General features: G+C 39.1%; 1 protein-coding gene across 1 annotated transcript in view; it reads left to right on the top strand.

The window, feature by feature from the left end:
• Positions 1 to 1,791: 1,791 nt before the first annotated feature.
• The window catches only part of DLGAP1 (DLG associated protein 1), a gene marked incomplete at both ends in the record, with an annotated part of 149,911 nt that continues 135,116 nt past the window's right edge, over positions 1,792 to 16,586 (top strand). The window contains one exon of the mRNA XM_084260144.1: positions 1,792 to 2,745. Coding sequence (XP_084116270.1) covers positions 1,792 to 2,745 — 954 coding nt within the window. The remainder of the gene's footprint in view (positions 2,746 to 16,586) is intronic.

The following is a 16,586-nucleotide window of genomic DNA, read 5'->3' as shown; positions in this document are numbered from 1 at the left end:
AGGGTTGTCACTACAGTGTAATTGGCAAGTCCAGCTCTCTGAATATATTACTTTTGTGATTTTAAAAGTGCCTTTGGCCATTCTCTTTTTCAAGTAAGCCAGTGAGCTCATCCATTTGAAATATTTCAAGTGCCTTTTGTGGCATTTTGAAAACTTTTTTTTTAATTCAGGGTCTCCTGAGAATGAATATTTTCTGCATTGCAGGGATCCAGTGTGAGGGAGTAAAATGCAGGACATTCACACTAGCTTTGAAGTATATTGAAAAAATATGAAATATGTTCTGATGAAATACAGTCAGGCCTTTCCAGACTGACATTAACTTAATGCTATTTTGAAAAACTTCATTGATCCCAAGTTGCCAGTAGGTACAATGTCTACAGCGTAGAACATGGGATCTATCTGAGAGAACACTGGAGGAACGTAGTGAAAACTCTCTGCTATGCATGTCTACCCATACTCCAGGAAAGATCTCAAGGGGGACATTTCCAGAAGTATTATGTGATCAGCCATGCTAGGAAGGTAAACAGTAGCTGAGTGACTCCTATTTCAGTTGTGTGCAGTATAAGAGGGCATCCTCTAAGGAGTCCTCTCTCCATCAGGAGCTGAGACAGCACCATGAGAATGTTTAGCCACATCTGAAACCCCATAATTTACACATTAGTTGATCATTGCAGTAGCGGTTGCATCCAGATTCTTGCAGTGGTAAGAACTGAAGTGAGGACATCTGGCATCAGAGTGTTTATTATATCACTTGTGATGAAGATTTCCATTTTCAGCTTGTTGTAATCAATAGTCTATAACATTGGGAGTCACTTCAGGGCCAAATAACTGCAATCAGGTATTGCGTGTTGAAATCTCTTACACCATTACAGCTATTGTATGTACAAGTTCCCCTAACAGTGAAAGGAGTAGGTAGGGATATTTAGACACTGCTTAGTACTATGAAAATTTTTGGAAAATTAAACCAAGCATTATCAAAATAAGATTTTTTTTTTTTTTTTGTGAATAGGACTGAGTAGTAAATACAACTGCCCCAAATATATAGTTATTAGACAGCTGGTGTTGCTTCGTTTCGACAGAGTTAGTGTTATGCATTATTATTTTATTCTTATTTTGAAAAAAGCTTACAGAAAAAAATAATATATTGATATTGTCTTAAGATGCTTACGGTCTATGCAGACAACATATCGATCAAGTAAAACTGCACTTGAATCATGAGCAGGTGTACACTGAAGGCAAAGGAAAGTTTGCCATTTATTGCACCACACTTTGTATTTGGCCCAAAGTAACCCAGAAAGCACTCCGTTGAGGACGTGATCTTTTTTAATGTGTTTATTTGGCCCTGAAAACATGCAGATGAGGAATTAATGCCTTCTGGGAGGCTCCCGTCCATGAATATTTTCAGAACCAAGGATTTAGAGTATAGGTGGTGATACTTACCTTGCTGTGGATACATGCACAATAGTGACTTTCACATCAGAAAAAAAAAAACGTTGCATCCATTTTCCAGCTGGTGGAATGAGATAATTTTTCTTGTGTATGATTTAGGAATCCCTTATCACTATCTTGGACATGGAAAAGACTAAGTGATAAAAAGAATCAGAGAATGTTTATTCCAGCTATTTTTACAGTAAGAAACAATGAATGCTAAATGTGCACATGCTGGTTTTCATCTTCGCTTGCATATCTTACGGCTTCTGTTGTATTTTATTCTTTCAGGCCTTTCTCTGAGATCTGCCCGTTGCATAGCCATACGTATTAGATGACTTTGGGACTCGCTTTACATCGACGATGAAGGGATTATCTAGCAGCCGTAGTCATCATCATGGGGTTGCCTGTGACCCTCCGTGTGACAGTCTGCCACACCACCCAGACAGGAAGCCATATTTGTTAAACCCGGTCGACCCCCATCCTGCTGATCACCCTTACTACACTCAAAGGAACTCTTTTCAGGCAGAGTGCATGGTGCCCTACAACGATCAGATTGCCAGCAGCACGTTTCCCCGGCGACATTACAATTCCCACCACGAACTCAAAGACGAGTGTGCTCTGGTTCCCCACGGAACTGCCAACAAGACCAACCGCATTCCTGCCAACCTTTTGGACCAGTTTGAGCGGCAGCTGCCTCTGAATCGGGATGGCTACCACACTCTGCAGTACAAGCGGACTGCCATGGAGCACCGCAGTGACAGCCCAGGGAGGATCCGGCATCTGGTTCATTCTGTCCAAAAGCTCTTTACCAAGTCCCATTCACTGGAGGGGCCATCCAAGGGAAGCGTCAACGGGGGCAAAGCGAGCCCGGAGGAGTCACAGACGATGAGGTATGGGAAGCGCAGCAAGAGTAAAGAAAGGCGATCAGAAGGTAAGCCCAGGTCCAATGCATCAGGATGGTGGAGTTCAGATGACAACTTGGACAATGATGTTTGCATTTATCATGGTCCCAGTGGGGTCATGACCATGGGAAGATGCCCTGATCGTTCTTCTTCCCAATACTTTATGGAAGCCTATAACACTATTAGTGAACATACTGTGAAGTCATCCAGAAGCAATAATGATGTCAAATGCTCTACCTGTGCAAATCTGCCTGTGAATTTGGACTCCCAGTTAATGAAGAAAAGTTCTTGGTCCTCTACATTAACCGTGAGCAGAGCCCGTGAAGTTTACCAGAAAGCATCAGTTAACATGGACCAGACAGTGGTGAAGGCAGAGACGTGTCAACAGGAACGGTCATGTCAGTACCTCCAGGTACAGTGTGGAGAACTGATTGCTGTTATCTGTGCTCTCTGCCTTGTCTCAGGTGTTTGTGGGGGATGGAGGTTTGCTCTGGTATTTCAACTTTCCCAAGAGATCACTGATCACCAAACAAGGGGTAATGCTGCTGAAATTAAAAATAAAACCGCTTTTTCTTTTCTTTTTTTCTTCTTTTTTTTTCACCCCAGCATTCAGTATTTCAAAGAAACAGTTCATGTTGGAACAGGCTTAATTTTTTCATGTGGGAAAAATAAGACCCTTCTGTGTACTTTTTGAATATATGAGGCAGTCACAGTAGGGGTACAAGGAATTTGACATTGTAGTGCATGCACTTAGCATTATAATGTCAATTAACCAAATGTTACCAGCATACAAATTCTTTGATTTCTGTAATTTCAAGATTTGCCTTCATTTACTGCTTATTTTATTATGAAAGCTTTTGAGACCCTTTTGAGAAACTTTGGGGTCTCTTAATGCTTTCTCCAGCAGGAAAACAACCTACTTCCCTTTTTACCATGGAATATAAATTCTCATAAAACAGTTATTGTACTGTGTCCAGATTTGTTTATCTGGCTATTCCTCTTTCTCATGGCTTTGAGTCAAAAACAAAAAATCAAAAGGTTGAAATTATTGCTTGTTCTGATTATACATTTTAGGAGTACATCACCTACTCCCTCACAAGCTGTTTGCTGTTAATACAGCGTCACTATTTTTCACCAGTATTGTATCTTTAAATGTCAAGAATCAGATGTCTGCTCTTGGAGCTATCATACTGCCGGTGAATGTTTGTGGCAGGAACATGGATCAGAAAATATTAAAACTGTTTCATTCTTAGGAGAGCTGTGGATAGCTTTTATGCACTTTAAACGGAGCACTTATGGCACATCTAAGTGTGTGTGTAAGATGGAACAACGTTACGCAGAGAAGAGAGAAGACCATGAGGAAAAAAGAGGTTTGCTAAGATGATTTGGTTTCATTTTAATGTAGTGGGACTCCTGTCTATTTGTATAGAAACTGTAGCGAGTTTTCTCATATGGGTGCTTTAATGAGACAGTCAGCTTCCACATTCTGTTGTTTAAGTCAGTACGGAGAGAAAGCGTAGGACTGAGGCATCCGCATTTAAAAATTGATCTTAAAAGGTTTTATTGAATGGCATGCAAAATAATTTTGAATGCCAGCCTCCGGGATTCTAACTTGTAAATGTGAAGAAGTGGATCTGTGTGTTTTCTATTAATTGTTAGGAGAGTGGGCTGGGGGGAGAGGGGGAAATATTAATGTTCAGTATGTATTTAGAGCTGGGCGTATGGACTGGGGAGGGAGAGGGGTTTCAAAATAGCCTCAGGTTGCAACCTTTTGAGGTTTCCTTTTTTCTGTATTAAGTCTCTTCTGTCTGAATTTTCTGAGTGAGAAGAAATCATAACTTTAGGCTTCATTGTTGCAGTTTCTTTAGACCCTGAAATTTCTTTTGTTGATGTTTTTTGTTTACTCCTTCAATCTTCCTCTCAGGTTCAGATAAAATAGCTGACAATTCAGTATGTGACCAGATGGCTAGAAAGGAGCAAAAAACTGTGCCAGCATTAGCTTTAAATGAACACCTCCATAGGGACTTTTAGGTAATGTTTAAATGACAGAAATAGACTCTTGAAGTGGAATTAGAGGACATTATCTGTGTCTTTATGAAAATGTGCCCAACAATTGTCAAGGGCAAGAATTAGAATAACTAAATTCTCACTTAGAAAAACTACATTCTCACTGTGATTTCCATCCTCATTAGTTGTTTTATTTCAGTTCTCATGTCATTTCATTTTTGCTAATTGTATGCTTGTTTGTAAAAGCCAAGGAAATATAACTGGTTTGAAAATGTGGGGGGTTTTAAAGAAGGAAAAACTTAACCAGGCTTGGATTGACATTGGAAATAATATTCAAACAGAATAGGGTAGATTTGGAGAAGCAGGTCAGGATAATTCTTCTCTCTTGGCAGCTTAAAAGGATGACAAGTAGATACAGATATTCAAAAGTCAGTCTATTTTGAATGCATCCCACTGCCTTTCTCTTCAGTATATCACTTATCTTTTTACACTACAAGCCCTTCGGGACTTGGACTTCGTTCCCTTTTGTGTTTCCACAGTGCCCGGCACAATGGGGCGCAGAACCTAATTGAGGCCTTTGGCTGTGCTGCAATATAAATATATATTAACAGCAGCAGAGTATTACTCCATTAGTGGGCTGGAGAGGTATTCTGTGTATCTGTTACTTTCCTGATGACTTCCTCATAAGTGTACCAAAAGACTGGTGTCCTGTGTTCAAACAATCAGAAATGTACTAAATGAGATGAAAGCCACAAATTTACGACAATTCTTGACAACTCTGATAATTATTATGATGCTTTTTTATTGTTTTATTTAGCTCATTAAACATTAAATAGATGCTTCTATCAACTCAGTTTTAATTTAAGCTGTTTTTGATGGCCCCAAACATAAACCCTCTGATCCTTGAACTATGCAACTATTTCATTCATGTAAACTCATCCTGTGATAGTATCTGAATACAATGAAGGTGTGACTTTTTTTCAAGTCAGCCTACCCAGGATAGTGTTCTTTATCCTGTTAGGTCTAATAATATCCGAGCTCACAGATGACATTGACTTCACTTTTGCTTGTACGGACTTTTATCACAAAAGTATCTGGATGAATTCTCAGTGTAAAGACATGGAAATAACAAACAATTATCTCACTTGGTGTGATATTTTCCACATGAATGTTCTGTGAAAGGAGTTGGCAGTAGTTTATATTACAGATGGGCTTATTTCTCATGATTTTGGAATTTGGATCGAGTGCAGAGTCCTCCTGCATTGCACAGACTTTCTTTACTGTGGCAGGCTCTGCTTTCCAGCCCAAGTGCTGAGGGAGTGTCCATCCTTGGCAGTCTAGGGGAGGTTCAGGACTGTATGTCTTCAGAAGTAGCTATTAGCTCCCAGCCCATTGGTTTTATTTGATTCAGGTTTACAGTTGGACTAACTTGAAGGAAAGTGAGAAGGAAATATTCACATTTCCTCAAAATTCTTTCTCAGAATTGTTTGAGAGAAGAATTTATAGAGCAGTGGACAATCTCCCACTTCTCTAGTAGCAGCTTCTCTGGAAAAAATAAACAAAACTATTGAAGATGAAACATAAGCAGCAGTCTTTTTTCTGAGAGCAATAGGTTCTACATACATGGGTAGATATTTTTGACACATTTTTCTATTTGAAGCTAATAGCAAATACAATGTATTGTATAAAATACATTGCAGAGTTTATCTCTGATTATAGCTTTGCTGTAATTACTATTCCCATTGTCCTCAGTTCATTCGTTAAGAGACAAATACAAAGGATTACATTTTTATTATTATTCCTCTTTTGTATGTGGGTCAGTCATAAGGGCTTCTTTGACCCTATTTGATAAGACTGAAGTCAGTTGTGTTAGATAGGTGGATACAGAGGATGGAAATTTACTTATGAAAACTGAAGTGCTGTAGTTGGCTGCAGTAGGTTCCGCATTCACATCATTTGTTGTTTGGTGGGAGACTTTCAGAAATACTATAAAAAATACAAGTTTCTGGGCATAATAAACATTTGCTGGTGTGTTCAGTTTCCTGTGTGAAGGTTGTCTGTAATGTGCATTATCATATAATGCCTGGTTCTAAGAAACTGGTATCATTAGATTGACTTGCTTTCCAGCCTCAGTACATGTCACTTCCATGGTTTCTTAGAATATACTCCTCAGTCCCAGCCTCTTTCTGTTGCCTGTGTCCAAATAAAGGCCAAATAAAGGGCATCGCCCTAGGCCAGGGTACTAATAAGGACCAGTATCTGAGGTATGATTTGTTAACATGGTACGTTAAACTACAAAGTTCTTATCCTGACAACACAACAATTTATGTTGGGCCTGTTACACGGACCTTATCTGTGCAAGTCCATCTGCATTTTCAATTATTCTGTTTCTTCGTTTGTTGTGTTTGCGTTTCTGTCGCCAACTGCTATATTCAAATTAATCTTTCAGTATCTCCATGTGTGTATGTGGAAGTTGTATTTTAATATTCATTAATATCAGTCTTCCATTTTTCATCTATCTGAAGATTTGCATTTTTCTCTCTTATTTCATTGTAAACTGAAAATGAATGAAGCATACATAACTTCCCATTCATTTTTCTGGTTGGAACTGCAAAGTATATGATTCAAATTTTTTACTGAGATCAAATGAAACATACCTCTCAATAAAGACAATTTGAACAATTATGAAATAAAATGTCAGATGTTATAATGTATTCTAGGATACCTTCCAAGTAATGGAATGAGCATGAAAAAAAATTGAAAATTCTTAAATGATCGTGAATTTTAAATTAAACTAGTGTCTAAGAACATTAAAACTGAAAAAATGTAATTCACAGAAAGCTAATTTATTTCAATTTTTAAATTACTGTGCAATCGGTAATATAAATAATGAATAAATTTAGAGACTTTGTGGGCACTTGGAAAATAAAAATAAAGTAAAAAATAACTTATTTACAAAAAAGTATTAATAACAAAGAGTTCTATTTAGCCTGTGTGCAAATTTACCCAAGACGTCTTTGCTATATTAAGACAAATATGTAGGAGAGTATTTCATTCACTGTAGCTGTCCTTTTTGCAGTCCTCTAATTTACCTTAAAAAAAAAAAAAGAAATTGTCAGCTGAGTTGGTGAGAATGATCTTGCCACATATTTCACCTTAACAACTGCTGTGTTCTTATTCATTTAATTAAAACCTGGATTGACCTTAGATGTCTCAATAATGCATTAATGGGGCCACCTAAGTACTAAGAGAACTGTTCTACAGCAATGTCAGTACTTCACATTTAGCGGCAATTTTATCTGCCTGTGTTCCTTAAGTAGTAACTTTCCATCCTTTACTTTTATTATCCTTCTGTACCTTCTTAGTATCGAATATACTACTGATAATCCTATTTTTTCTAGATTAACTTGAAGAATTACCATTAACATCCCTCCATTCTAATAGAGCATCCACTGATGAATGTAATTCTGGCATCTGGATCCCCATTTTGTGTTGCTAGCATACATTCAGCAACATACTTGGGTGACACTATGTTACATATACTGATATGTCAGAAATGTTTATGAAAATTATGACAGCACATAATAGCTGACATTTTTTTATCTATTTCAGTTCCTTTCAATATAAACATGGTAAGAGTTGACTCAGTTCTGGATCTGACTCCTTTCTGTAGCCTTAAATATCTGGAGTGTTCAGTAATTTCACTGAAACAAAAAGCGAAAAAACCCAACAAAATTCTTCAAGAAAAATCAAGCAAAGAGGATCTTTTCAATCTGCATCTGAGTTTGACATTATTAACTTTTCTTATGGAGACATGCAAAGTATGTGGGGAAACCCCCCCCCAAACATATGTTTTCCTCAGTCGGTGAAAAGTAATAAGGAACATTTCCTCTACATCCAGTTGTTGTTGGGTTTGGGGTTTGGGTTTTTTTTGTTTTGTTTCAAGAATGGAAGCTCTAGTACAGATCTTGAGTGGGGAAAACTACAGTGCCAGAAGTGCATTGAGCTGGGGGCAGCTGGCCACAGCTTCGCTTCTGCCCTACAAATGATCTTGCATTGTGCTCATTGCACAGCTCAGCTGCTGTCACTAGTGAATTAAGCAACAGGAGCAGGGATCTGCTGTCTATTGTTTGTCCTTTTGTCCTGTTACTCTGATCCTGTGCAATGGACTGTCTTTTTTAGGTGGAGGGAAAAAAGATAATATGGCTTCTGATAGACATGAATGTCTCTCACGAAAGGCTAAGCCATGTGCCATGCAGTTGGATAAGGCACTGTGACAGTTCTGATGGGCCAGGGCTTCCACAGACAGTCTTTGAATTGTCTCTGGAGTCCTCTATGCAAATAAATTTGTGTCTAATTTTGCTTTACTGACGTAACAACAGCCTGCTGATCAGCTTGTTAGGAAATCTTTGAGATTTCCTGGTGTCTAGCAATTCACTTACCAGCAGGATGAAAGTCAAGACCATGACCTTGATTTGATATCCAGTGAGACACTACTGCAGAGCAGAGGTGACAGTTTGGAGTCACTGAGAAGGCACACTATGATATTCCGAAATCAGGAAAGTTTCCTTAGAGCTGAAGGAAGGTTCCTTAGGCAGGTATATTTCATTGCCATAATCCAAAAGAAAGTGTTGTGGAAGTTTCAGCGAAGTCTGACCACTGTACACTAAAATGTGATGGAAGCTAATAGCCAGCTGGAGATGGGAGCTTATCTGCATTACTTACAGTTGCTGCCTGCGAGAGCACAGCATTAGCAAAGCAACAGAGATTATGAAGTTGCAGTCAGCCAACAGAAACAGCGTAAGGGCTGTTTTCTCAAAATGCTTTCACCACCACATCTGTTTTCTTCCAAAGATTCAGATTCAACTACAAGCTTTCAACTACAAGCTTTCCATCCTTGAGCCAGTTTTCTGCTGGCTGCATGATGGTGAGGTTATGGTCATGTGAAAGGAAAGGTAAAATGACATCTCATTTAACAGTATTGGCATTCAGTGCCAAATAATCTCTGTATGCAAGTGCTGAAGTGATTAGGGAGAGAACCGATTCATCCCCAAAGAAGGAGTCTAGAAGTGAAAGAACATTTGTCTATTGCTGGTCATTGAAATTGTCCTTTCAAGGATTGATATTCCTGTTAACAGTCATCCTTACTTGGGCAAGGAGCCATATCTCATTATTGACAGTGAGGGCTTCAAGGGTATTGAGAAAGATGAGAATGAATGTCTGCCCTCTGCCACAGAAAAAGCATCATCCATGATACCGAGGCAATCTTAATTTGAGTTCCTTGCCAAGAGTCCTGTTATGTGACCTTCAGTTATGTTTTCTTCGGCTAATAGAAGTGGTCGTTGCTTTGGCTTCCTTTCTGCATAATGTGTTTGGGGGTGCAAACTTGCAAGGCCCTTGACTGGAATCGTAGTGTCCCACATGTCCCTCTTCATGCATAAAGCAGGACAAAATTTATCTGGAATAAAGACATGGTTGTTTTGTGTAGGAGACACACATTCCTATTTAAAAAGCAGGATGTGAATCAGATTGACAAGCTACTGGTGAAGGCAGCTCTTGAATGAAAATTATATACTGGAGTGGGAAGTGCTTGAAGAATCTTAAGTATTGACGTAACTATAAGAGGATTCACATCTTAGAACATAAACAATATTGTTTATGAAGGAAGATTGCAGTTCTCCACACTGCTTGTTCAGGTTTGGTGGAAGGTGTGGGTATTTAGGTTTGAGGAAGCGATGTTCTGCCTCAGACGGGGTCTTTGTCTTGGATATTAAAGCTCTTAATGTAAAAAAGTATGGAGATAAGCCAGCTAAATTAAATGAATTAATAGTAGGACCTGACTGCTGAAATAGTAATTGAGTTGTGGCAGATACTGAGAATATTAAGTTTGTCCTAAATGGAAGCAACGTGGCTGTCTTTCTGAAAACTCTTGAAGCTTATTAAACATATATTGTTCTTTAAGGATTCTAAGGCTATCTTTTTCTTCTTTTTTTTTTACATACTTCAATGATTCTTAATGCATGCACATTGATAGAATGAAATGCTACTCATCTTTATTGGTCTGATTAATTCAATATTCATGAGTGCTAGGAATAGGCTTAGTAAGTAGAAGATGGCAATTGAAACTTCCTTAGCAGCACGCAGAAGAGGCATAATAATGGCTAAGAAAACCAAATTGCATGGGTTTGAAAATCTGCACTGAGCAGTCATTAAGCATTGTTCTTCAGTTGTGTGATTTCATTTCATTAAGTATTTGCATACTAATAGAAAGCTAAAGTTACAAGTCTACTGCTGTGAGCAATGGTTAGCCACTCCTTCCAGTCCTTGTGTTTACTTCTGTAGTCATCCACATTGCTTTGGCAAAGCACAGGGGGAAGCTTTAATGATTTCAGCTGCAATAAACCAAATCAAACAAGAGATCAGTAATGAACTTAATTTGCTATAGAGACAGTCTTTTTGATATTTCATCCAATAAGGTAAGTTAATAACAATTACTGGGGGGGGGGAAGATGGAAATCTGATATTCTAATTTTATTGTTTAGAAATTGAATAAAAAGTGTTTTCTATATCTTTGTCCTTACATGCTGGGTTTATTTCATATTCCACTGTGTGTGAGCTTTTGAAATGAATATTTGAAAGCTGAGAGGCCAGTTTACCTGTTTGCTTAGTTTCTTTACTTGGGGACCTAGGCTATCTGTTAGAAAAATGCAGTTCCTTCATATCAAAAAATGCATTAAAGGAATTGACCTGTCTGTCGAGCCTGGCTAATGACAAAGTGTGAACACTTCCAGAGCAACATAAATTTAGTTAAAGATCAGGACAGGCAATCTATACAATAAATGAAGCTGAATCCAGGTAAGATGTTGGCTGGTGGCAGTATGTTATATGTACAGTCTGTTCTGTTTACAAAAGGATCTTATATCTGGCATTTAATCTGAAGAAAGAAGCTATACCCAGGTTTAACTCTCATAGTTGTAACAAACATTTTAATTCTACGTTGATGCTGAAGTCTTAAGTTTCAGTAATTTGCATGGCTCAGAGGCCTTTGCTGAATATTTTCTATGCATTTCCAAGTAATAATGATGTTCTGTTCCACTGCATTTATTTGTATAAGAAAAGTACACTCTTGATTTTAGATTTCTAAAGAAAGAATCGTGCATGACCTTAAATATCATTTGCAGAATGAAATGTTTCCAGGATCTCTATTACTTCAATACTGTGAATAATAATAGTTTTATTTTAATAAAAACAATGATGTTCATTGTTAGATCTGAGTTTAGCTCTTCCTCCTTTTTCACGAGACTAAAAACAATCCTGCAAGTGATGTTCCTGCTTGATATTTTGATACTGAAAAAATGGTATTGCCGAGCTAATTGGATAATATGATTTTCTTAAAAGCATGAAACAGCTTTATCTCAGGTATGTCAATCTTAATGCCATTAACCCTCTAAGGCAGCCCATACTGCGCATACGCACTTGTGTGCAGTGCAGTATATGACCTTGTGAGATACAGTGTTGGCCATTCAAACAAAGTAAGAGCCTGTGGGAAAATTTGTGCAGACTTCCTGACTGAAAAAGTGAGAAAGAGCTGAACGTTCACATAGATGCTTTTCCCAGACTTTTTTTCCAGACCAACAGAAGGGAACACACAGCAGAATGCTGAACATCGTATGTATAGAAACAGAACGCAGGAATGCATGATTGATTATGTTTTCCTATTCTGTAGTTTTGAGAGGGCTTTATGGTTTTCTCCTTTCCCATGATAGGAAACACTTTACTGCGACAGTAAATTGCATTGTCTGCAATGAGCTGTTACAGCCATTCTTTTTAGGCCGCAAAGAAAGCACTCTGAAAATCAGGTCACTTCTTTTACTAAGTGTTGCTTGAGGTATTTGACCAGAGGCACAAGAGTATTAAAGTGTTGACGTTACTTTATCTATTTTCTGAACAGTAAAATAGGCACAATAAAAAGAAATGCTGAGCTTTAGGCATTGTTAGTCCTACTCTAGTAATATACAGACAGTGCTTGGAGATCCTTTCATAAATAGTAGTATAACTGTTAATAACCAAAGACAAAATCTACTATTTCTGGAGCATTTCTTTACCATGCAAGTATTCTCTACCAGTTACACAATGTCTTACTGTTTTCTCCTACTCCAACTTCTGAAATCAGGGTTCTTCATTCCCATGAAACTGAAGTAAGGCCAAAATTAGTCTCCCTAACATTCTCGTAAACACTGAAACCTTACTGAAAAGAAAAAAGAAAAACAAACAAATAACAACAAAAAAACCCACTCCACCATAGAATCATAGAAACTCCTGGGTTAAGAGGGACCCATAAGGATCATAAAGTCCAACTTCTGGCTCCGCACACAGCCAGCCAAGTCAGAGCATGTGACTCAGTGCATTGTCCAGACGCTTCTTGAACTCAGTCCAGCTCCATGAATCATAGAAACACATAGAATCACCATAGAATCATAGAAACACAGCTCCATGCTGTGACCACTTCCCTGGGGAGCCTGTTCCAGTGCCTGACCACCTTCTCAGTAAAGAGCCTCCTCCTAATATCCAACCTAAACCTCCCCTGTTGCATACTGTTCATACTGTTCACTTGGGTTCTATCACTAGGTTATCACCTTACCTGTCTGCCAGAAAAATGGCCAAACTGTTTAACCAAAGCAGCTTTTAATTGAACATACATTACATTCTTCTACCACAACTTTGTCTAGGCCAGTAGGGTAGCTCATACAAACACTCTGGCTTCCTCAATATGTAAGCTGAAATTAGAAGCATACCTGTTTGCTATTACAGGGTGTTCTCTAAATCTGGATGTTTTTTCTAACCATAGCCACCCTTTTCTCTTTGGCACATACAGAGTTTACCCTTAAAGCCATAATATGGTAATGGAACTCGGGCTGCATTTGTATCATTTTCTTTGGTTTTGCACATGCAAGTAACCTCTAGCACACCAAGAAGCCAGTGGGCTTGGGGCGTTCTCAGAGACTGCCTCTTCCCTGGTGTCTATGTGCACAGCTTAGCATTTTGTTCTGCAACTAGAGTGTTTAAAAGGTGGAAGAGATACTAAAAAGATAGCATTTCACAACCTGTCCTACTTCATTGAGCAAGCAGGGTTCAAACTAGAAACTTCCTTCAGATCACTTCATACAAATACTGGGGGTAGAGTAATGCATTCAAAACTCAGGACGTACATAGTGTCTGTGTATGGAATTTTTGTGGCGAATTCATTGCAATCAACCTTCAAATTTTGGCTTATCATATCTAAATTATTTTGAGAAGCTTTAGGATGAAGTGTACTGTACTTATGCATTGACAAGAGAACTCAAGAATTTCAGAGTTAACAGTGCCCACAGCAACTGTACCTAATCTCTCTTGCACCTATAAACTACAGCATTACATTTAAAAATTTGTCTTTTATTTAATAAAACTACAAGTGTTCAGCTTGCCTGAATTATTGGTGCCCTATTAGCGTTGCAGCTTTAACTCTTCTGACTTTTTCTCAGTTAAAGACACCAACCTTAACATTATAGTAACATATTTTATTTAGTGCATTAAAGATTTATTCACTAATTTATTTGAGGGATAAAAAGCACAGATCTTTAACTAAAGCATAATGAATAAAATATTAAACAGAGTAAAGTGCATGTCCTCTGAGAATTCACAGATTCTCTATATAGTCTGACTTAGATGTCGAATATCTGCCTGAAAACATATTGGAAATACATTATTACAGGTTTCAAACTTCTGACTGAAGTCCAAACACATCATCAAAATGTCAGCAGAGCTTGATTTTACTAAACTTTGATTAAATTCTTCTTTGTATATGAGTGATTTGAAAAGCCAAGGAGCTGTATGTTCCAAAATTTGTGTGAGGGGTGGTATAAATAGAGATTGTATTTTCATTGTTTGATGACCCTGTAGATTTAGAACCAGTGCAAGAATAAGACCTGGAAAAAATATTATTATCCACTGTCTGTCATATTCTTGCATTTAAAAAAATCAGAATCAAAACCACTACTGAGTATTACCTTCATTTGCACTTTACAAGTGTACACCCACCAGCAAAGCATCAGCTTTCCAGGTCTGGGGTCTAGACATAAACTTAGAAGACACAGAATTGAAACATTGCTTTTATTTGATGTGAAAACATACCAGAGCCATATATTCAAACTTGTTCCTCCAGTGTGCTCTGTTAGTGCTTAGTACTCCCAGTCTATAATAACCCTGTTCTTAGTTAGCATGGAAAATATGAAAATTTACTTTTAAAAGGCACAAGGAAAGAATTGGTTAAATAAAACCTAGAGCAACTGAGAAGGAAGTTTGAGTCTTGAGAAGGAAGACTGAGTCATAAGAAGAAATATAGCTAAAGATACATAGTAGAATATGCTTCCAGGATTAAATTTTGAGTCCTCCAAGGAGCATATCAAAGCTCCAAGTGAGTTTATTAAGTCCCAGACTTGACAAAGGGAGAAAAGCGAGAGTTTAGACTGAGCACAAGAGGAAAGATGGAGTTGTTTGAACCTTGAAGTTCAAAGGCCCTATAAACTCATAGTGAACCCTGTACTTGTGGGTGATTTGCTGCTGTGCCTAGGTCCATATAAGTCCATAGGACCCGATGGGATTCATCCCAGGTTATTCAGGAAGCTGGCTGATGTCATTGTGAAACCTCGCTCAATTATTTTTCAATGATCTTGGGAATCTGGAGAGGTCCCAGCTGACTGGAAGCTGGCAAATGTTGCCCCAATTTTCAAGAAGGGTAAGAAAGAAGACCCTGGTAATTACAGGCCTGTCAGTCTCACCTGTCAGTGCCTGGTAAAATTATGGAGAAAATCATACTGGGAGTTATTGAAAAACAATTAAAGGGCAACGCAGTCATTGTTCAAAGCCAACATGGGTTCAGGAGAAGGTGGTCCTGTCTATCCAATCTGATTTCCTTTTATGACACGGTCACCCAGCTGGCTGACCAAAGGAAACCAGATGATGGGTTTTTTTGATTTCAGTAAGGTTTTCAATAATGTGTCTCATAGTATCTTGCTGGGCAAAATGTCCAGTGTACAACTAGATAAAGCCATAATGGGTTGGGTGGACAATTGCCTGAAGGGTCAGGCCCAGAGAGTAATAGTAAATGGGGTTCCATCTGCCTAGCGGCCAGTCACCAGTGGGGTTCCCCAGGGTTCCATTTTAGGTCCAGTTATTTTTAATATCTTCATAAATGACCTGGACTCAGGACTACATGGTGTCTTAAGTAAATCTGCAGGTGACACTGAACTGGGAAGAACTGTTGGCTCTGTTTAGGGTGGAGAAGCCTTGCAGAGAGACCTGGACAGATTAGAGAGCTGGATAATCCCCAACAACATGAAACTGAGCAAGGGTAAGTGCCAAATTCTGCACCTGGGAAGGGCGCAACCCTGACTACACAGACAGACTGGGGGATGAGATGCTGGAGGACAGCCATGCTGAGACATTTGGGGGTCTTGGTCGCCAAAAAGTTAAACATGAGCCAGCTGTGTGCCCAGGCAGCCAGGAGGGCCAACCATGTCCTGGGGTGTATCAAACACAGCATTGCCAGCTGGTCAAGGGAGGTGATTGTCCCACTCTACACTGCACCGGTGTGACCTCACCTTGGGTACTGTGTGCAGTTTGGGGTGCCATAGTACAAGAGAGACATAAAAATACTGGGGAGTGTCAAGAGGAGGGCAGCAAGGATGATGAAGGGTCCCTGCAGCCGCCCCTTCTCCACCAGAACCCAGCCACGCAAAACTGTAACAGAGGGCAAGACTTACAAGGAGAGGCTGAAGTCCCCTGTTTTGTTCAGCCTGGAGAAAAGGAGGCTGAGGGGAGAGATCTCATCGCAGTCTATGGCTGCCTGTTGAGGGAGAGTGAGGGGACAAGCACAAATCCCCTCTCTTTGGCGACCAGTGATAGAACCCAAGTGAACAGTATGAACAGTATGCAACAGGGGAGGCTTAGGTTGGATATTAGGAGGAGGCTCTTTACTGAGAAGGTGGTCAGGCACTGGAACAGGCTCCCCAGGGAAGTGGCCACAGCATGGAGATGGACTGAGTTCAAGAAGCGTCTGGACAATGCACTGAGTCACATACTCTGACTTGTCTGGCCCTGTGCGGAGCCAGAAGTTGGACTTTATGATCCTTATGGGTCCCTCCCAACTCAGGAGATTCTATGATTCTGTGGTTTTATGAAAATCTATGATTTTATGAATATCAGGAA

The sequence above is a fragment of the Gallinula chloropus genome (assembly GCF_964237585.1).
Source record: "Gallinula chloropus genome assembly, chromosome: 2".
NCBI classification, from domain to species: Eukaryota; Metazoa; Chordata; class Aves; order Gruiformes; family Rallidae; genus Gallinula; species Gallinula chloropus.
Note: the sequence above shows the minus strand (reverse complement) of the source record. Positions and strands in the feature narration are given on the sequence as shown.